We start from the raw sequence: 20,206 nt of genomic DNA, 5'->3' as shown, positions 1-20,206 counted from the left end.
GTTAGGCGTCCTCTTTAATCTCAACTGCGTCACGAATTCATCTCAAATAGACGGCACGTTATCGTTGACTGGAACAGATTAGACCTGTCAATCGGCGCGGATTGGATCTTGTTAACCAGCGATGATTTATCTCACGGGTGTCAGTAGCCTAGAAAAGCCCCGGAGAGAAGTGCCAGCAAGGGAGCGGCTCAATGAACCGGGAGTCTAGGGCACCTTTCACCTACACAGATCAGTTCCAAAGTTGGTTGAACCAATTAACCGTTGAGCCAGCGTAGACATACTGAAATATCACGAAGCCGTCAGTATACGTTACCAGCTATTGGTTCCAGACTGGCCTATATTCCACCACCGATCGCCTGGGGGAAGGGATCTGAATCTACGATGGCTCACACTGTCTAGTGCATACAATAGCAGGTGATATGTGCTACTAATCCCCGTATCTGAAGTAAAGATGATCAAATACACATCCTGATCAAGATGAAAGTGTGAAGCATATTGTAAGGTCGAAGTGTTTAGAGTACAACCAGATCCTCGGCATGCCGAAGATGAGGTTAGCAATTTTGGGATCTCCCCTCCAACCCCGAGAAAGTCCCCTCGCTCTTTCCCGTCATGCCTGAATTGCTTTTGCTCAAAAGAAGTGCCGGTGGAATTCAATCCTCTCGGAAGCCTTGCTTACTATGGAATCAGGCGTATACCATTAGTACATTCCAGTCTCCTATATGCTGATCTCTGTATGTACTACCACAGTACGGCAGGAGTTCAGTGACGTCACCATATATGAGCTGGCTATTTAGTTTTTCAGCAATGATATAGATTCGAGGCAGCCCAGTTGGAATATAGCTTGTCACGCGAGCAGGATGCGAATATATGGTCGGGATAGTTATCGTAGGAAGTGCGTGGAATTATCACTACGCATGGCGTGTGCCGGACCCGTCTTGCCCCTGGTATACATCGAAATTGCTTGGCTGAGATTAAAACCACGCATCGCCGGCCACGCAACAATATCAACCAATCAACGAGCACAGCGGCCTTCGTCACTTTCTCGCCTTCCCATCTGCTGCCGTCCCCCACGGAAGGATAGCTTCTTTGTCAACCATCTCCGCCACTTGAACACCCGATTCTTTCTGTATCAAGCGTCGGGGTCTTCTTTGTATATCGCCAAGATAGCCGCCCCTTGGAATCAGGGAGCTTAGGACTAAAAGCCAACACCTTTCAGCACTGGCTCCACTTCGTTCTGTCATCAACTACAAGCAAGATGGCAAGAAGCGATCCAGGCGACACCAACTTCACAGTTTTTATACGGCTACCTTTTCCCAGGGAAGACTTTGTTGATCCGCCGCCGGTGCGCTTGTCAAGCCAAGCAGCTCTATTTGTTTTTTTCTGACCTCAACAGGTGGAATGGAATGCACTCAAGGACCAAAAGCTGTGGGATATCTTATCCCGACCATCTAAAGGGGACGATATAGACTGTACGTCTCTCTATGCGTGCTTGATTGTCTTTCTTCTCCAAATTATCAGATGTGCCATTGCTGACAGTTAATAGGGAAAGCCTTGTAAATACATGTCGCCAACCTATGCGGAGCATGATATTCTGACATAACATAGGGCCGACAACTTTGATGTCACTCTGCAATTTCTTCTTCAACAAGCTGCATGGCTTTATGACCGACAGCTGTCTCAAGTCCGCGCCCAGATGCGCAAAGTGCCTACAGCCCAGTCAAATTCCCCCTCGCCAGCCCCGGGATCTGTTTCAGGCAGTACCGCATTTCCCGGGCTATCTCAGAAAGGAAATATAAGCACAGGTAGTTTTCGATTTTCTATGTCTAATAGTATTGCTGATGATGTGTACAGGCCCTCGAGCTCCGAGTCGGCAATTATCGCAGCAGAAGGATATTCCCCAGCGAGGTAATACCTTTCACAGAGTAAGACGTGGGACAACCCTGGCATCTGACACTACAAATAGGTCCCACTGGCCGACGTGCTAGTTCTACATCAACGACCACAGTGAACCAATTCCAGCACTCTCGGGATACATCTCGTAATGATACCCCGACTACAGATGGCCGAGAGCAACGATGGGAAAGCTATGTTCGCCGCCCATCAGTCACAAAGAAGGAAAATCCACCCGTGGCTTCCTTCTTGCGATCGCCTCCCCTCGAGGAGGAAGACTTGTCAAGCTCCGAAGATTCCGATTCGGAGGAAGACTCAAGTCGGAGAGGGCCTAGATATCGACGCTTTGGGAAATTCTCCACTCAACGAGCCGGCCTCCGTGATGATGAGGATGATGATGAAGAAGATGACACTCCTGCATTCCTACCTATGGCTCGTGATACGGAACCTGGCCCACGAGATCGGCCAGGTGGAGAGCTTAGTGCGACATTGCGACTTGACGCGGAACGTGCTGCTACTGCACGGCGACATATGGCAGATCGATCTGGGACCAGAAGGGCTGCCAATTTAGAGTCTTCGACGAGTTCTATAAGCTCCGGAGCTCCAGCAAGTCACACACAGGGGGATAGTGGCAGAATTGGCCCATTGAGTCCCCATCGAGCCGGGATGGCCCCCCGCCAGAGCTCTCGCAAGTCAACAGCGTCAGGGCGAGAGGCTAGCGATGGCACCCCTAGCATGGGTAGCAGCTTTAGTGACCTCGATGGTGAGTTCTCCCTTTCACGATACTTCCTTCTTACTAATTATTGATGGATCCTGCAGATGCCAGCGTTACACAATCGGCCCTGGAGGAAGCTTTGGCGAGCAACATGCAACATGGAGGCATGGCCAGCCGAATGAGCACCATCAGCCAGGCCTTGCGCAGTCGCTACCTGCAATGATTGGGCCCTGTAACCTTACCTGGTGCATCAACATTCTCACCGCACGTAGTCCTCTCGGGGATGAGATGTACCGGGTATATGTTCGCATGATTTCCGTCAATCGGCAATAACATTCTAGCATGGACGAAGATCAATGCACTTTGCTCCTTTGAATTCCATAATGATCTCCGTAGACCCGAAAGTGATGAATTGTACAGAGTAAATTGAGTCTCGCCATATCCCCGATGAGGTAACACGTGACCATCGACTGAAACGGACGCCTCGGCATCGGCGACGAGCAACCAGTCATCTCAATATCCAGGAATCCCCATCCACTGAGCGATCATCTTCGCAGTCAAAGCTCCAGTATCGGCCCAGCGGCAGCGCTAGCCCCGAAATAGGAGAGTCCGATCTCCGCTACTGTCAATTTGACATTTGCCGCGATCGCGAGAGCTTCTTAACCTCTTTAAAACGACCTAATAAAGAAAAAAGCCATCTTTCATTCATCATAGTTGCAATAAACGGGCTGGACTTTATCATTCGCGCAACGTTGGATTGACAGACATCACGGTCGCATCCACCATACCCCTCCTGTGGGCGGCATCCTCGGCTTCTGATTTGCCCGAACCTCCCGACTCCGCGAGGCATAGCTTTTCTTTTTGTTGAGAACACGGGGTAACAGCCTCAACGCAAAGCTATCCCAGTTTACTATCGCATCAGGCTCTCATACCGAGAGCTTTATCGACTACACTATGAGCCCCTCACTCGGCGATATGGAACCCGCCGAGGCGGAGTCCGTGTATTTCAATGAGTACCCGCCACCAAAGGCACTCTCCAGACACGAGGCTCTGGCCCGCGCATTCATCGACCTTCATGTCGAAGCAAACCGCCGTGTGGTACTCGTTACCTCCGGTGGAACGACAGTGCCCCTAGAGGCGCAAACAGTTCGCTTCATCGACAACTTCTCCGCGGGTACCCGCGGAGCCACTTCCGCAGAGTACTTCCTGGAGCAGGGATATGCGGTGATCTTCTTGCACCGGCAGTATAGTCTCCTACCGTATTCGCGGCACTATAGCCACTCGACGAACTGTTTCCTTGATTTCATGGATGAGGCGCCGCCCTCGAATGGATCGATGGATGGTTCGGTCATCGTGCGCAATGAGTACCAGAATCAGATGCGCGATGTCTTGCGCAAATACCGCTATGCTAAGCAGAACAACCGTCTGCTTCTTTTATCTTTCACCACAGTCGCCGAGTACATGTTTGAACTGCGCGCTATGGCGAAGCTGATGCGGCCTCTGGGCTATAATGCGCTTTTCTACCTCGCGGCTGCCGTGAGTGACTTCTTCATCCCGCGCAGCCGGATGGCAGAGCATAAGATTCAGTCTTCGGAGATTCCAGCCAACTTCCGGGATAATGCAGTCGCCGGCGACGAGATTTACACTGGCGAGAACGAGAACGAGCCCGCAAAGAATAGCAAGAAGCTGATTATTGACCTTGACCCTGTACCGAAATTCCTGCACAGACTTGTTGACGGCTGGGCTCCTGATGGGAGTATGGTTGTCTCATTCAAACTGGAGACCGATCCCGCGTTGCTGGTCTACAAGGCCCGCACTGCCTTGCAGCGCTACGCACACCATCTCGTTATCGGTAATATGCTCTCGACCCGCAAATGGGAGGTCGTGTTCATCACGCCAGATGCGCCGTACGAGCGATGGATTCGGGTTCCAAAGTCTCGGCGCAGCAAGAGTATTTCCGGTGCGCAGGATCAAGTTGGGTTGGCTGAGATCAAGAAGGGAGAGGCAGGCAAAGCTAATGAGACGGATCAGCCTCCTTCGGTGGGCATGGAGGATGGCGTTGAGATTGAGAGTCTGATCATTCCTGAGTTAGTGAAGTTGCACGACGCGAGGATTGCAGAGAAGAAGGCAGCGGCGCAATAATGACTATTCTCGTTAATTTATCGGAGAAAAGGTTCTTACACGCGAGTGACCTTTCATAAAAGGAGTTCTATGTTGAAAAGGCAGTGTATAATAAGCTTACTATTGAGTCCATGGAGAGTCTTGAAATAGCATACCGGATCCATCGTTGAAACGAATTAATTATCGAAACAGCATTGAGTAAAAGTCTAAGAAAGAAGCTCGACTTCCCTACCTGAACGCCCGCTAGTAGGGCAGCTTGAACGCCACCCGTCAACTGAAAGGGACATTGTAAGTACTAATGTTGCTGTTGGGCGCCAACACAAACACATACCTTCAGCACAGCCGCAGAAGGAAAAGCGACGGCAACCCCTGCGAGCGATTGATAGGCTGACCACACACCCTTCAAGCGAGGCGTCCTGCTTCCCCATACAGATGTTATTTACAACTATCTGGAAGAAATAGCCAAAAGCAACTTGATACTCTTTCAGGGCACGTCTGAGGAATTTACATTGTTACAATAGCACTGCTGTCCTGATTTTTATCAGATGTCTTATTGGACACGACTGAACGTAGCGATTCTCATAACCACTCGCAGTATCCGAGCCGACTGTACTTCAAAGCTAATTAAAACAATTTTGAACACATGTGCTTCTTGAATGGTAATTCCAAGGTTTCAATGTTGGTTCCAAATGCACTCAGTTGCCCAGGAGCTGAGCTGAGAGCTTAGATAAGAAAATCTCACAACGATCTCTTATATCAAGGCAGATGCCCAGATGTATACATCTTTTGGAAGACCTCGTATACCTCGGAATATCAAACCACATGTCTTATGTCTACACGGGCTCATATTACATATAGGTTATCAGCGCCATGGGAATCACGGTCACTATGACACAATTGAGAATCAATGGTACATTCCTGGAAAGGAAACCCAGGGGTAATTAGATTGGGGCAGTGAAGTAGATCTCCACGATGATCAAGGGGCGCAGCGAGATGCTCCTACGCTATGAGCAAAGGGCGTTATTGACAAAGAGAAGGTTTGAAGAAAAAAAAAAAAAAAAAAAAAAGGACAAGTGAATCTATTAGAACAAGTCAATCATCTCAAACTTGGCGAATTCAAGCTGTGGACGGTTGACATTCCGCAATTTCAATACCTCAAGAGACCCTGTGCGCGTCCCGCGTGTGTCAGCAGCCGTGCGCGGCCCCGTCGATCACTGCTTAGCGCCCACCTTTCCCCAGCTGCAGGCGACCTGTTCCTTTTGGACTGAGGCACTCTCCTCAATCATGCTCTCTCGAAGATTCAGTCGCCGCTTCGCTGCCGTCGCTGCCGCTATCGGGCTCCTCTGCTTATACTACCTCGTCTCCTTGCAATCTAACCTCCCGCAACGACGATCCCGCCCCAGCGCCGACGCCGACGCCAATATCCAATATGCCGGCGAACCCTCTACGGGATGCCCGCCTCTCCCAGGCATTGAGGATATTCTCGTCGTGATGAAGACAGGTGTCACCGAAGCTCGACAGAAAGTCCCGATCCATTTCAAGACCACCCTCAGCTGCATCCCGCATTACGTGATCTACTCCGACTTCGAGGAGGAGATCGAGGGTGTTAAGATCTACGATGCATTGAGTACCATTGACTCCGGTGTTAAGATGCGTGTGCAGGATTTCGACATCTACAATCGGATCGCTGGCAAAGGGCGCAAAGGTCTGGAACAGGAGGACTTCGCCGATGAGGACAACACCAACTTTGGAAAGCCAAATAACCCGGGATGGAAATTGGACAAATGGAAGTTCCTGCCTATGGCGCAGGAGGCACTGAAGTACAAGCCCGACGCCAAGTGGTTTGTCTTCATGGAGGCCGACACCTACCCCTCTTGGCCGACCCTACTCACCTGGCTAGCCAAGTTCGACCACAAAAAGCCATACTACCTCGGCACCGAGACTCAGATCGCAGATGTCATCTTCGCCCATGGTGGCTCAGGCTTCATGCTCTCCAACCCAGCTCTCACAAAAGCCTCCGAACAATACGAGTCGCGCCGCGCCGAGCTCGACGACTATACAGACGGACACTGGGCTGGCGACTGTGTCCTGGGCAAGGTTCTAGCCGACGCAGGCGTCAACCTACACTTCACCTGGCCGATTCTACAAAACTCCAACCTCGGCGAACTAGAAGAGTTCACAACAGAACTATACCGTCAACCATGGTGCTATATAGCCGTCGCACTGCACCACCTCAAAGCTGAAGAAATCGAAGATCTCTGGAAATACGAACAAAAACGATGGCACGAAGTAATTCCTCCTCCATTCCCTACTGCATAAACACCAAACTAACAACCCCAGAAAAACAAACACCTCCTTCTCCACAGCGACCTGTTCCGCGAATTCATCTACCCCGAAATGGCCATCTCCCCAACCCGCTTAAACTGGGACAATTTATCCGGTGAAGAACAACCTTTTGCAACAAGCTTTGAGGATTGTCGCGAGATCTGTGACGTCCAAAAGACCTGCGTGCAATTCAGCTTCCGCGACAACACTTGTTTCACAAGCAGCAGCCCACGCCTTGGCAGCTCGCATCGTGAGGCGGCATCGGGCTGGCTAACAAGCCGGATTCGGAAAATGATGGATAAAAAGGGGTTGTGCAGAGCGCCCGAGTTTGGGGATACTTCTTGAGCTTAAGCGTTGGCGTTGGAAATTTTGACTTCTCTTGGATCTCCCGGTTTTGGCGGGTGTTAGGATGGATGTGGGGGTTCTTTATATGCATGGCATCAACACCGGGTCTTTATTTCTATAATGTGTTATCATGATTTCGTTTCCGGGTTGTGCGAATCTTTGGCTAGCGTTGGTACTGGAGTACAACCTCACATCGAACTGGCATCGAGTATAGAGATCCTATGCGCTCGAACCTTGGCGCCCCTATAAAATTAATTCTATTCCATGGAAGAATCACTGTTAAAGGATTGACTGGGATGCAGACTGACGCAAGACAAGAGTATACCGTATAAGAATATCCGTCGGTAATAAATATACCTCATGATCCCCCCCCTATGGATACATGATGTTGCTCTTCACGATAATGGTGGGCTGTCGGGATCCTCCATGCACTGGTCAATGCGCATGATTTTGAACCCGGAGCCTTTGACATGTCGGATGAACTGGCGTAGATACCCGACGGTCGTGGGGTTGAGGAAGTGCATTACAGCGAGATTGCCGCCCCGTGCGACGCTGCCATTGTTGTTAGAGCTGCTCGTGAAATGATTCTGGATTATACTCACATTCGATCCCGAGTTGTTCCTTGAGGGTTCTTTGGGCTTGGATAATTTCATTATCGATCTTGTCAATTGTCGGCAGGGCTTCCATTCTAGTCAAGGGTCAGTAAACGCATTGCATGCACACTTTGGAAACCTCAACTTACTTGGGATGAGTATTAGAATGCAGGGCAACTTGATGTCCCTTCTTTAGCATCTCACGATAGAACCTGGTGAGATTCGTAGTTGTATCCCTGAGTCCAGCTCCGACAGCAAAAAACGTAACACGAACATTCTCCTCATCAAGAATCCTCATCACCTCCTGCGCAAAGCGAGGCGACCCATCATCAATCCCGAACGCAAACGACTTAGGCCGAGTACATCGAAGAATCAACTCGCCCGTAGGCAGCTTCTCGGGAATCTTGAAGTAGTTATTTTCCTTTCTCGGCGGCGGAACACTCGAAACAATCTCGACCCGATGCAGCGTGATGGACCTATTGGTATAAAATCCCGAGAAGGAAACAGATACGACACGATTCTGATTGATCAGGAAGTGAGAAAGCGGAATGAATAGCTCTTTCTTCGGCGGCGCAGCAGGGGTCTGGTCGTCTTCATCGCCGCCACCGTTGTCTTTGGATATCTGCTTCTTGCCGTGTTCCTCGCGAATGGGCTCATCGTGTTCATGGCCATCTCCATCATGTCCGGTGCTACCGTGGCCCATTTTCATCATATATCGTGATGCCTCAATACTGTCTGGTACACCCGGGAACGGAGCACGGTGAGGGTAGCAGTCCTCGTTATGCTCGTTTAAGGAAACGGTGAACTGGTCGGTGCCGACAAATTCAACATGTAAGAACTGATTTCGCCATGGAATCATACTGAAGCACCCGTTCGTTTCGAATTGTGTATGATAGTTTTGATCCGGGTCAGTTGGGAAGAGTTGCATGGAGCCAGGTTGGTACTGCATGGCCAGATCTTCACCAGCACCATGCCAGAAACCGAGATCGTTGTGCGTTGGATTTTGAAATGTGTCGATGATGAGTGATGGCATGGGTCTTGCATTTTCTGGGGCAGAGAGTACGTGCTGCTCTCGAGGCTCGTACCAATGCTGATCGCTATAGTGACCGTGCGCGAGGCTCATTGCTTGGAGGAAGAAGGCCAAGAAGAGGACAGGAGACGATAGTAAAATATGGCTCTTCATGGCGACGAACCTGCCGGTGGAGATTAAGGAGTGAATAGGCGATGCAGAATTAACCAAGGGGGACTTGGCCATATGAGCCAAGCGATGACTGAGCGGAGCTTAAAGTATAAGCAAGTAAAGCAGGTACGTTGTGCTACAGTTGGGAAGGCGTCGCCCCGTTTCTTTCCCTGACTGACTAGGAGAAGACAACCCATTTTCAGAAATTTGCCATATTTCATTACATAGCTACACGATAGTCAGAGGTAGAGGGCTCAAACTGGGAAAGAAAATGAATGCATAGAGTCGCATTCCTATTTGCGAAAGCATGGATGGACAGATAAACACAGCTCGCTATTAGGAAGGCAGCCGCGTCAACGGCTTTCCATCGGCACTGGCCATAGGCAGTGAAGAGGGGAGGGGTAACCATAGACCCATAGGCGTGACAGAAAAAGAAGATCCGCTTGTAACAATCCGCTTATCAGAGCCCTCAGTCGGAATTTTCATTGATCACCATCACCGCTTGCACCTGGAGAGTGGAAGGGGAATCCTGGGAAGGTTAATTCGAACTTCACCAGAAAGTGCATCCACTGTTTACAGCGTCACATCGGCGGTAGCCCAGTGAGATCCGACCAGACCCGTGTTGTCTGAACCAGAGGTCTCTTGATGGGAAGAACCCTGGCGATCTTCGCCCAGGTTGTCCTCGTTCTCGTGGAGATTTCCAGCAACCCCAGCATCGTTCTCATCGTCGCCACTTTCGGTATCGGTGTCATCGTCGTCAAATACAGGACGACTACCGGCCGGAATGTACTCCTCAAGGAAATCGGGAACCGGCTGGTTGCACTCCAGCAAGATTCTCACCAGATCAAAGGCAAGGTCTCGGTCCTTGTCGGTGTAAAAAGAAGTTGCCAGCCCTTCGTTTCCGATACGAGCGGTGCGCCCTAAGCAAATAAGAAACATCAGCATCCACACACAGGAGAAACTATGTGCGAGGAACAAAGAAGAAAACAGGCAAACATACCGATGCGGTGAATGTATTCATCAATACCACCATGATTGGTCCTCGGAAGATCATAATTGACCACATGCATAAGGTTCGGGATGTCCAAACCACGGGCAGAGAGGGCCGTGGCGACCATGATCGGACACTGTGCGGTTTTGAAAGAGCGGCTGTAAAATCAATTAACAATGTGTTATAACATCCAAAATTTGAAATACTCACATAGCATCCTCTCGCTCACGTTGAGTTCGATCACCATGGATTGAGGTGCTGGGGAGACCGTGCTCGTAAAGGAATGCGTCGACGAAGTCGACCTGCTTTTTGCTGTTGACGAAAACGAGAATTCGAATGGGGCACATGCTCAGTAAGAGGTCATAGAGGGCGTCGTTTTTCCGGGTTTCCTCGACGTAGATGATCTGATAATACAATCAGTGTGCAAAACTTCCAATCAACATCATGCAGGGGTGGATAGGTTTACCTGCTGCTCAACATTGAAATGTGAACTGCCCGGCCGGCCAATGCTGATGCGAACATAGTTCTGACTGAGATACTCACGAGCAAGCTTTCGGCAGTCCCTGTTGAAGGTGGCAGAAAACATCATGTAACGATGATCATCATCTTCGGTGGCATCTAGAGAGTGTAAGTCACCGAGATTGTGGACTAACGTTGATACTTGCCTCCACCTGACATAATTCTTTTGAAATCGTCCTCCCAGTCAGAATGAAGCAGCTCGTCAGCTTCGTCAATGACGGTGTACCTTCATTGGGGTCAGCTTTTCAGAGTCAAGGGTTCGTGTTAGTGTCCGGGTAATTCACTTGACACGATTAAGTGACAGGACGTGGCCCTGTCCCATGAAGTCAATGATCCGACCAGGAGTGCCGATCAGAACGTCACAGCCCTTATGGAGCTCATCACGCTGGAAACGTGATGGAACACCGCCATATGCGACACAAGGACGCAACATGGAGCGATAGCACAGGCGACGGGCATCGTCAAATATTTGAGTAGCCAGCTCTCGTGTGGGACACACGATGAGGACCAGAGGCTCCGCTCGGACCCCGTTCAGCTTTGCGTCAAAATCAGGCCCGACAATGTCAGGGCGCGGGGCGGCCAGCTTCTTTGCCTTTCCCATCAGCTTGGACAGGATTGGAATGAGGTATGCGGCTGTCTTGCCGGAGCCTGTATCTGTTAGCAACATGATCGTGAAAAGTGATGTTTTGAATGCCGACCAGTTTGAGAGATGCCAATCAGATCTCTGTCAGTGAGAATGGCAGGGACAGTGTACATTTGGATAGCTGTAGGGGTAGTGTAAAGACACAGATCAATGTTCTGTCTCATGATGGGGTGCAAGCCGGCGTGATCCCACTGTAATCGATAATTAACAGAGATCAATTCCAGTGGTGAAGATGAAAGGACGGGTGATTGATACTAACACTGACAATAGGGAGCACACGATCCTCGCTTTCCACTTTAACGTCGATCTCGTTCAGCCTGAATATCGATGCTGGTCAGTGGAACAGATATATACGACAGGTCATTAGACATACCGGTCAAGTTGCAGTCCAGCTCGGGTCATATTGTCCGCGTTGAAAAGCTGCTTCTCGAGCTCTTCATTCTTTGGACCAACATCTCCAAATTCGTCACTCCATTCGTAGCACTTGGCGTTGCATGCCCATTCGGCGAATTCAGGGTTCGAGAGGTTAGCATACTCGAACGGAATACGATCAGACCAGCCCCTGGCGGCAACATCCCTGATAAAATCACCAGAAGGGCCAGTCCACTGATTGGGAGGGTGATTGAAACCAGCGAGCTCACTCGCTTCACTGAGTTCACCTTCTTCAGTGATGTTGACATCAGCCATTCCAGCAATGACAGGGTCTACAGAGTCGGGAGGGTGAGAGTTGGAACTCTCAAAGTGATCCCAATCCGTCATCTTGGAGTGGTGGAGAGAGGTCTTTCTTGTGAGGGAGGCGAGGAGAGGACGTGGATGTACTGTACTGCCTTGCGAGCAGCTCACACAACTGAGAGAAACAAGAGTGAGTAGACCAAAGTGGTCCACGAAACTCAAAAACAAACAATCCAGCGGGGCAAGAAAGGTGGAAGGAAGAAGGGAGAAAAAAAAAGAAGAGGAGGAGAATAAAATAGGGCCACACGTCTACAAGCAAACGCGGAGATAGTACACTTACTTAATTGGGAAGGCGCGAGAGCAACGTCCTGCTGTTTATCATTTTACGTGTTCATTTCTCTGGCTCAAAATTATTTAGAATCATCTTAGTCCTATGGATTGCTAATGGCCTATCTATAAATCTGCCTGGGATACTCATAGCATGGGGTACATGGGGTTCAACTCACCTGGCGACACTGTCGAAGTGTGAAATACATGTATAGACTTCGGTTCTCTAGCTCATGCATATAGTAATAGAGAAACATTTTGTGCTCTTTCACATGCACAGGCTCGAAAATAGCTCCCTTTTCATCTAATACCCGTGCCCCGGTGTGATCTGAATGCATATTTCTGGATTGGGACTAGCTTGCGAGATGCCAGAATAAGTCCGAAGGTTAATCTAACGGCTCACGGGCTCCTTATATATTTCAATGAGACCGAATAAAGCTGCGAGTTGGACCTAGAGTATAATCAAGATGCCGCTGGAGGGAATTGGATGTATTTACATGTCTTCATGGGTTTCCACGAGGTTCCGCGAAGAAGTTTTTACGTAGGTGACCGCTAGATTTCACCTTGGAAAAGTTCTTGAAACTACCCAGGTAAGTATCTTGCTACCTACACCCGGCCATACGCTAGGTGTAGTATTCAATATTGAATTTACTGCAGCTAGTCTAAAGTCTTGTACCTGAGCCCCAGATGTAGAGCGTCCTGCTCCAGGCCACATGTCAGTGTATGGAATTGGTTAGGTAGAATGAACAGAGGAATATATAGTCTAAATCCCGATTTGAATCCCGAGGTGCTCACTACCTGGGTACTTGACATAACAATATGGAACAAGGTAGTATGTAGGTTACATTCAGGGACCTCGGAAAGGAAACTCCTCGGCACGGATTTTGTTGAGTGGATCCCGATTTGGCAGCTCGGGCAGAAGGAGAAGTACGCCGTAAGCCTGGGCACGAGCATCTCCTCCCTTCCTCTTTCTCCTGACCCTACAATTACAATCTAAACATGGCTCCCTCCGATTGCAAGGAGTCTGATCCCCGCCGCAAGCGCCCTGGGCGCGTGCCTAGGGTGGAGGAGGCCATTTCCAACCCCGGCGCCGTGAAGATCAATGTTACAGGCGCTTTCATCGTCGACGACGACGACCGCTCCCGAAGCCCCGTCGAAGCCGACGGGGTTCACTACGAGAACAAAGATATTCGGCTTCCTCACCATACCGGTGTCGTGAGCCACGTCGCCGTCGACGTGAGTCTTGGATTTTTCCTGCCCCGCACTGCGACCGGCACCCCGCAATTTGCGAAAACTTTTGAGGACGGCGTGACTGACCACAATTGCTATATAGATCGGCGGATCGCTTGCGAAGCTCGTATACTTTACTCGGGAGCTTGACGCAGAAGACAATGGCGGTCGTATGAACTTCATCAACTTCGAAACCCACCGAATTGACATCTGCATCAACTTCATCCGCCAACTCAAGGAGGAGCACGAGCAGCGCAATAGCAACCCGCGCGACGAGCTGTGTGTCGTGGCAACTGGAGGGGGTGCATACAAGTTCTACGATAAGCTTAAGGAGGCGCTGGACGTCAACATTCTGCGAGAGGAGGAGATGGAATGTTTGATCATTGGTAGGTCCCCGGCTCACCGGAATTGGATCTTGGGACGCCCTAACCCCTCTCCCCACCAGGTCTGGATTTTTTTATCACCGAGATCCCCAACGAAGTATTTACTTACAGCGACACCGACAATGAACCGATGCAATTTGCCGAGGCTCGACCGGACGTCTACCCCTATCTCTTGGTCAACATAGGGTCTGGCGTGTCCATGATCAAGGTGTCCGGCCCCAGGCAATACCAGCGCGTCGGAGGTACACATCTCGGTGGCGGAACATTCTGGGGTCTAATGTCCTTGCTGACAGGTGCTCGTACCTTTGACGACATGCTGGCCATGGCGGATCGCGGGGACAACAGCGGCGTGGACATGCTGGTGGGCGATATCTACGGAATGGACTACACCAAGATTGGTCTCAAGAGTACAGCAATTGCCAGCACTTTTGGCAAGGTCTTCCGCTTGAAAAGTGCTGCCGAGCGAGGTGCCGAGGACGGCGAGGGTCTTTACCACGACGATGATCCGGAACAGACCAACGGCGGTGTCAACTTCCACCACGAAGATATGAGCCGGAGCCTTCTTTATGCCATTAGGTACGTTTCCCTATTCTTCAGCCTGAAAAGCACCAAGCTAACATACAACAGTAACAACATCGGCCAGATCGCCTATCTTCAGTCCGAGAAGCATGAGGTCAAGCACATCTACTTCGGCGGTTCCTTTATTCGCGGTCACCGCCAGACCATGAACACCCTCTCATACGCCATCCGCTTTTGGTCCAAGGGCGAGAAGCAAGCGTACTTCTTGCGACATGAAGGTTACCTGGGTGCCGTCGGCGCTTTCATCCGGCGACAGCCTCACAACTGGGGCCGCAGGAACAGCGTCGACGACGTGGTGGTGCCGCAGGCGGTCCGCAACCTCGTGCAAAACAATACATTCGACCAGCCGCAGAACAGCCAGCCCAGCTCATCATAGCGGACCAGGGCGACCTTTCTATACCTTCACCCACTTCTGAAGCACTGATACCCCTTTCTATACTACACCAACTTTCAACCACTCGTTGGTCTTTCTAGACTTAAAAATAGCACGTCTCTTTTGGTCCGATAAATGTGCTGGAGGCATCTGCATGGCGTTCGTCACTCCAACTACCTTCGAAATCATATTCTTCTATTCCAACTCCGTTGTTTCTCTGTGGGGTTCTTCGCAGAAATTCGGCGATACACTCCTGGACCTCCCGTTGTTACATATCCCGTCCGTCTCGTCTTAGAAAAGCTGTCAGCAGATAGAATGGTGGCAGGATGCGTGTTTTATCTTGGCAAACAGTTATTTATTAATTAGAACACAATTGGTAATTTTCACGAAGATCTCGTTCATATGGTTGAGTATCCTGAGGAAGCTCCGTTTCTACTTCAACTGTGAGCAAAGCGATTGCTCAACTATTGCAACGTGGGATACAGCTTCTTAGTATCTATGTTCGTCTACTTTCTTCGCTCATTCCCTTTCTTTCACCACCGTTCACCACTTCCCGCTCTTCTTTCCTCGGGGCTTCCAAATACTGATGAAGATGCCGTTCGGAATAATTCTTTTGTCTGCAAAGAGAAACCGCTATCTCCCACGTGGACCAGGAGGACAAAGATATGCACCCTTCTCTATCTGGTAAAGTGATATTATTGTCAGATGTCCAAAATGAGCTCCCGGAACCTGAGCGCTTGCGATTTTCGGAATGAAGTCCACAAAGCTGTTTTGCTGGAGGTACATTTTAACGTGTTTGGTTTAATGCGAAATAAGTGTTATCTTACAATTCAAAAATGTCTTTCTTTCTCTGAAAACCATTCACGGGCCCAATTCTCAACTACTAGACTACTAAATATTTCCTCAAATATAGATTAGTTTATGCCTGATTGGCGAGGCTGCAAGAAGCTTTAGATCACATGACCTCAACATCGCCATGCACGTGGGATTGCGCGTTCCGCATCGCGAATCATCTGGACAATTAAAGCCCAATTGTTCCTTTTCCAACGCCATGCTCCAATGCTAGTCGCTTCAGCTCGATGACTCCCCCACCCTCATCGCGGTCCCCGTTGCCCCCACCCATTCCCGTCGACACACACCCCTATCGAGCCCCGGGGTCCAACGCTCCTGAACAGGAGCGCATTCCCGATCCCAACCGCCTCGCGCCCGAGGATGCATACTTTGGACCGTCATTATCAAGGATTCGCTCAGCGCCAGTCAACTATGATGAGAGTTTGCGGTCTTTGAATAGTGATGGGACAGTATCTACGTTACGGCCTCCGCGTGGGGGGCTTGGCGGAGATTCTAGTCAGAAGGACGTGAGGAAATTAGGTGCTGGTCGTCGAAGACGGAAGGGTGCCTGGAAGAAGCTTCTATGGGTGAAGCAGTCTTGTATGTTTGCATAATGTGGATTCTACGGGCTTGTACTGACGGGGTGGGACAGATCCCGACAACTACACCGATACGGAGACCTTTCTTGACCATCTTCAAAGAAACCCGAGAGTCCGACCGTATGACTTCTGGCCACTAGTCACAGACTCGACCGTTATTGTGCAACATGTGTGTTCGGTTGTCATATTCGTTTGCTGCTTTGTCGGCATCGTCCAAGACCGTGTGAGTCCAGTCTCGATTGTCTGCTGGGGGAGTGTTGGAACTGCCATGGGCTGGATCCTTTGGGACAATTGGATTTGGATTGAACAGAGAGAGCTCTCACAAGGGACGAATGGTGTCATCGGTGACGATGGTTCTAGCTCAAGCTCCCTGACGAGCGCTGTCAACCCGTCCGGTAATGACACTCAGCCCAACGGCACGAATGAAAGTCCAATCCATGGTCTTGGATTATCCATGGCAGGCAACGAGTCCAAAGAGCATTTACCACAGCGAAGTCCAGTAATAAATGGCTTGCCGGATCCTTCGTCCCACACTGAAGCTTCGACTGCGCCCAGTGCTATGGATAGTAGCGACGAGTCTCAGATTGATCGCTCGTCATTATTCTCATCACGCAACCGCCAGCGACTATCTACGGTCAAGTCAGCACTTTTGATCTACTTTTCCTTGCTGGGACTCAGTCCTATTCTCAAATCCCTTACCAAGTCAACAGCCAGTGACTCTATCTGGGCGATGAGTTGCTGGCTCTTAATCATGAATATATTCTCCTTTGACTACGGACGCGGTGAAGGCGCAGGCGCCACCAAGTTTCCGGCTTCCCTCTCAACCAACGCGGCTGTGATGGCCTCAACGGTGCTCGCGTCCCGTTTACCATCTACCACCCATGTGTTCAGTCTGATGTTGTTCTCCATGGAAGTTTTCGGACTGTTCCCAATTTTCCGTCGCCAACTGCGGCAAAAGTCGTGGACTGGCCATGTTCTTCTTTCCCTCGCTCTAGTCATCATTGCTGGAGGCGCAGTTGGCATGACTCTGAGTGGTGGATGGGCATCCGCCATAATTGGGTCTGTCCTTGGCAGTATCCTGACTGCACTGACAATGGGAGGCTGTAGCTGGTGGCTCATCAGCCTGCAGAAGTATAAGAATGTGGTCATCGGGCCTTGGGATCCAGCGCGTCCCATTATTCGGCGGCACTGGAACTAATGCTATTGTCCAGTGCTGCGAACATTTTCACCAGTGTGTCATAGATCCGGCGTTTTCTGGGCTTTCTTTATACCCCTAGATCACTGTATACATGCTTACAGAATCTCATGCATCCTTTAACATCGCCGCTATCACCTCGTAGTAAAAACCCCCTGCCAACGACCTAAGCTCTCGGTCTACTGGCCAGGCTCAAGATTTTCAAGATCGAGTCGAAATTCCGAGCAATACTTCTTACCATTCGTGTATCTACGCAGATAATCAGCTCCGCAACGGAATGCTATTGAGAGGGGGATGAATGCACAGCAGATCTAGCATTCCACCCGAAGTCTACTCCACCCTCAACCTCCAACTGACCACCAATTCGGCGCTACAATTCGTCGGCAAAGACTTACAAACAATAGATTCACCTTAAATGCCTCGTGCTAAGAAGACAAATCGTGTTCCAGCTGATGGCCCCCGAGGTCCAAGCCGGCGCCACCCGGTTCACCCGGCATTCCAAAGCCCTTCATCACCAAGAGCTTCCCTTTCCCCAGCATCGCTGGGCAATTGCCTTCTCTGAAAAACCCACTCAGGGACAGGGATGAGCCACGAGCCCCGCACCTCGAGCCTATCGAGGCATACTATTCCTCGTATAGGAAAAGGCATGACCCCTTGGGCGTCAAGGCCAATACCGGCACGGTGATCATTCTGAGCATGTTTTGCAGTATATAACCGTGTTATTTCCATCAGCGCGCGTGGCTTTCCATCCTCCTCTCCTCGTCCATTGTCCTTTGTGAAACAGTGCAGCTTGACGCTGCCTACCTGTTGTCGAACGCTGGGTTATTCCTTCAGCTTCCGGGTCTTCTCTTCTTAATACATTCTTTTCTCTCCTTCTCAGCACTGCTTTGTTATCAGCCTCCACTATGCTGAAGCAACTTGCCCTCGGCCTTTTGGCCGCCCAAACCGCTGCTAGCATGCGGTTTGCCATGTACATTGATGAGTGAGTCAACTTGGAGGAATGTTCTTGCCATCTATCTAATGCATTATGCAGATATCACACAGTCGATCTTCCCAGTGTGAATCAAACAACAAACATTGACCATGCTATCATGAGCTTTGCTGCTACAAAGCTGTTCAACTCGGACTCTGCTCCCTCATTCAAGCCTTTTGAGGATGTTGAAACCATGCGCAAGCGCTTCAGCCCTAATACCAAGGTTATGATCGCCATTGGTGGATGGGGCGACACCGAAGGTTTCTCGGAGGGAGCCAAGGACGACGCCAGTCGTGAACGTTTCGCGAAGAACGTGGCATCCATGCTGGATGCCAATGGCTTCGACGGCGTCGGTATGAAAATCCAATGACAGTCAATACCTCAATGGCGATATTAATCCACTATTAGACATTGACTGGGAATACCCCGGTGGCAACGGTCAGGACTACAAGCAAGTCCCTAACTCAGACAAGGTGTCCGAAATCGAGACGTATCCCAAGTTCCTCGCTGCCATTCGCAAGGAAATCGGCAACAAGACCCTCTCCATCGCCGTCCCCGGCCGCAAGCAGGACATGATCGCCTGGAACAAGGAGACGGGCCCCGAGATCTTCAAGTCAGTCGACATGGTTAACGTCATGAGCTACGATCTGATGAACCGCCGTGATAATGTTACCGCCCACCATACCAGTGTCCAGGGATCTCTGGAAGCTGTCCAGGATTATCTTGACTTTGGCGCTGACCCTGAGATGCTCAACCTTGGCTTTGCCTACTACGCCAAGTGGTTCACGACTGACCCTGACTCCGACTGCGATAAGAATCCTCTGGGCTGCAAGGTTGTCAAGCTTGAGAACGATGACGGCTCAGATAACGGCAAGTCTGGTGCTTTGACGTTCGAGAAGAGCGTGATGAGCGCTCCCCCCAGTAACCTGGCTACCTCTACGAACGGCAAGTGTGGTTCCGGCGAAGGCAAGTGCCCTGATAGCCAGTGCTGCTCCGCCTACGGAAACTGGTAAGCCAAATCTCCCCTTCACCTCCCCTTAAAACCAAACTAACAGCAAACAGCGGCTCTGGTGATGACTTCTGCCAAGCTGGCTGCCTCTCCGACTACGGCACCTGCAAGGGCATCTCCATCACCGATTCCTGGCGCCGAGCCGAGAAAAATGGCAAAACTGACGAAAAGGAAGGCGGCCAGTACTACTGGGATAAGGAGACCAACCTCTTCTGGACCTGGGACACCCCCGAGCTGATCACCCAGAAGTTCACCGACATTGTCCAAGCCAAGAAACTCGGTGGTGTTATGGCCTGGAGTCTGGGTGAGGATACGTACAAGTTTGCGCACCTTGATGCTATGCAGAATGGTGTTAAGACTGCGACTACCGAGCAGGATACTAATGGTGCCAAGATGCCCGTTATTGCGGGTGGAGAGAAGCATGTTGATGGTGGCAAGAAGGTGACGGATGGTGCTAAAAAACACATGCAGAAGGGGGCAGAGAAGCTGGCACAGAAGGGGTTGACGCCTAAGAAGAAGAAGGATATGGTGAAAAAGTTGGCTGCGAAGATGGCCAATATTAATGCCTAAGAGCATAATTGTGGTTCGGAGGCTAGGTTGTCTCGCCACGCCCCATGCGTGAAATGGTTGGTGTTTGTTTTCGAGGTTTTCTGTGGAGGTGTTGTCGGTTGATGCTGTTTAGTGTTTCTTACTACTATATTCTAATAAGATGC

General features: G+C 50.3%; 8 protein-coding genes across 8 annotated transcripts; 6 read left to right on the top strand and 2 right to left on the bottom strand.

Annotated features, from left to right (window-relative positions):
- Positions 1 to 1,255: 1,255 nt before the first annotated feature.
- N7443_007884 (uncharacterized protein) lies at positions 1,256 to 2,828 on the top strand (the record flags this gene model as incomplete). The annotated part of the gene is made up of 7 exons (XM_056887940.1): positions 1,256 to 1,342; positions 1,394 to 1,469; positions 1,544 to 1,553; positions 1,606 to 1,802; positions 1,852 to 1,905; positions 1,964 to 2,653; positions 2,710 to 2,828. The coding sequence occupies 7 exons, from the start codon at positions 1,256 to 1,258 to the stop codon at positions 2,826 to 2,828; spliced, it is 1,233 nt and encodes a 410-aa protein (XP_056739631.1).
- Positions 2,829 to 3,559: 731 nt separating this feature from the next.
- Positions 3,560 to 4,747, top strand: N7443_007883 (phosphopantothenate--cysteine ligase CAB2; the record flags this gene model as incomplete). Its single annotated transcript, XM_056887939.1, has 1 exon — positions 3,560 to 4,747. One exon carries the CDS (start codon positions 3,560 to 3,562, stop codon positions 4,745 to 4,747), a length of 1,188 nt encoding a protein of 395 aa, XP_056739630.1.
- Positions 4,748 to 6,010: 1,263 nt separating this feature from the next.
- Positions 6,011 to 7,396, top strand: N7443_007882 (glycosyltransferase family 31 protein; the record flags this gene model as incomplete). The annotated part of the gene is made up of 2 exons (XM_056887938.1): positions 6,011 to 7,015; positions 7,067 to 7,396. 2 exons carry the CDS (start codon positions 6,011 to 6,013, stop codon positions 7,394 to 7,396), a joined length of 1,335 nt encoding a protein of 444 aa, XP_056739629.1.
- Positions 7,397 to 7,791: 395 nt separating this feature from the next.
- Positions 7,792 to 9,172, bottom strand: N7443_007881 (polysaccharide deacetylase family protein; the record flags this gene model as incomplete). Its single annotated transcript, XM_056887937.1, has 3 exons — positions 7,792 to 7,966; positions 7,995 to 8,084; positions 8,139 to 9,172. The coding sequence occupies 3 exons, from the start codon at positions 9,170 to 9,172 to the stop codon at positions 7,792 to 7,794; spliced, it is 1,299 nt and encodes a 432-aa protein (XP_056739628.1).
- Positions 9,173 to 9,742: 570 nt separating this feature from the next.
- N7443_007880 (DEAD/DEAH box helicase) lies at positions 9,743 to 12,081 on the bottom strand (the record flags this gene model as incomplete). The annotated part of the gene is made up of 9 exons (XM_056887936.1): positions 9,743 to 10,089; positions 10,170 to 10,318; positions 10,371 to 10,564; positions 10,627 to 10,778; positions 10,832 to 10,905; positions 10,964 to 11,327; positions 11,378 to 11,513; positions 11,582 to 11,639; positions 11,696 to 12,081. 9 exons carry the CDS (start codon positions 12,079 to 12,081, stop codon positions 9,743 to 9,745), a joined length of 1,860 nt encoding a protein of 619 aa, XP_056739627.1.
- Positions 12,082 to 13,320: 1,239 nt separating this feature from the next.
- N7443_007879 (pantothenate kinase) lies at positions 13,321 to 14,889 on the top strand (the record flags this gene model as incomplete). Its single annotated transcript, XM_056887935.1, has 4 exons — positions 13,321 to 13,557; positions 13,655 to 13,937; positions 13,997 to 14,510; positions 14,562 to 14,889. The coding sequence occupies 4 exons, from the start codon at positions 13,321 to 13,323 to the stop codon at positions 14,887 to 14,889; spliced, it is 1,362 nt and encodes a 453-aa protein (XP_056739626.1).
- Positions 14,890 to 15,965: 1,076 nt separating this feature from the next.
- Positions 15,966 to 17,514, top strand: pigc (phosphatidylinositol N-acetylglucosaminyltransferase; the record flags this gene model as incomplete). Its single annotated transcript, XM_056887934.1, has 2 exons — positions 15,966 to 16,317; positions 16,370 to 17,514. 2 exons carry the CDS (start codon positions 15,966 to 15,968, stop codon positions 17,512 to 17,514), a joined length of 1,497 nt encoding a protein of 498 aa, XP_056739625.1.
- Positions 17,515 to 18,416: 902 nt separating this feature from the next.
- On the top strand, positions 18,417 to 20,063 carry N7443_007877 (uncharacterized protein; the record flags this gene model as incomplete). Its single annotated transcript, XM_056887933.1, has 4 exons — positions 18,417 to 18,493; positions 18,545 to 18,837; positions 18,893 to 19,493; positions 19,547 to 20,063. 4 exons carry the CDS (start codon positions 18,417 to 18,419, stop codon positions 20,061 to 20,063), a joined length of 1,488 nt encoding a protein of 495 aa, XP_056739624.1.
- Positions 20,064 to 20,206: the final 143 nt, after the last annotated feature.

The sequence above is a fragment of the Penicillium atrosanguineum genome (genome assembly GCF_028827265.1).
Source record: "Penicillium atrosanguineum strain IBT 20685 chromosome Unknown utg000006l_segment0_segment0, whole genome shotgun sequence".
Lineage (NCBI taxonomy): Eukaryota > Fungi > Ascomycota > Eurotiomycetes > Eurotiales > Aspergillaceae > Penicillium > Penicillium atrosanguineum.
Note: the sequence above shows the minus strand (reverse complement) of the source record. Positions and strands in the feature narration are given on the sequence as shown.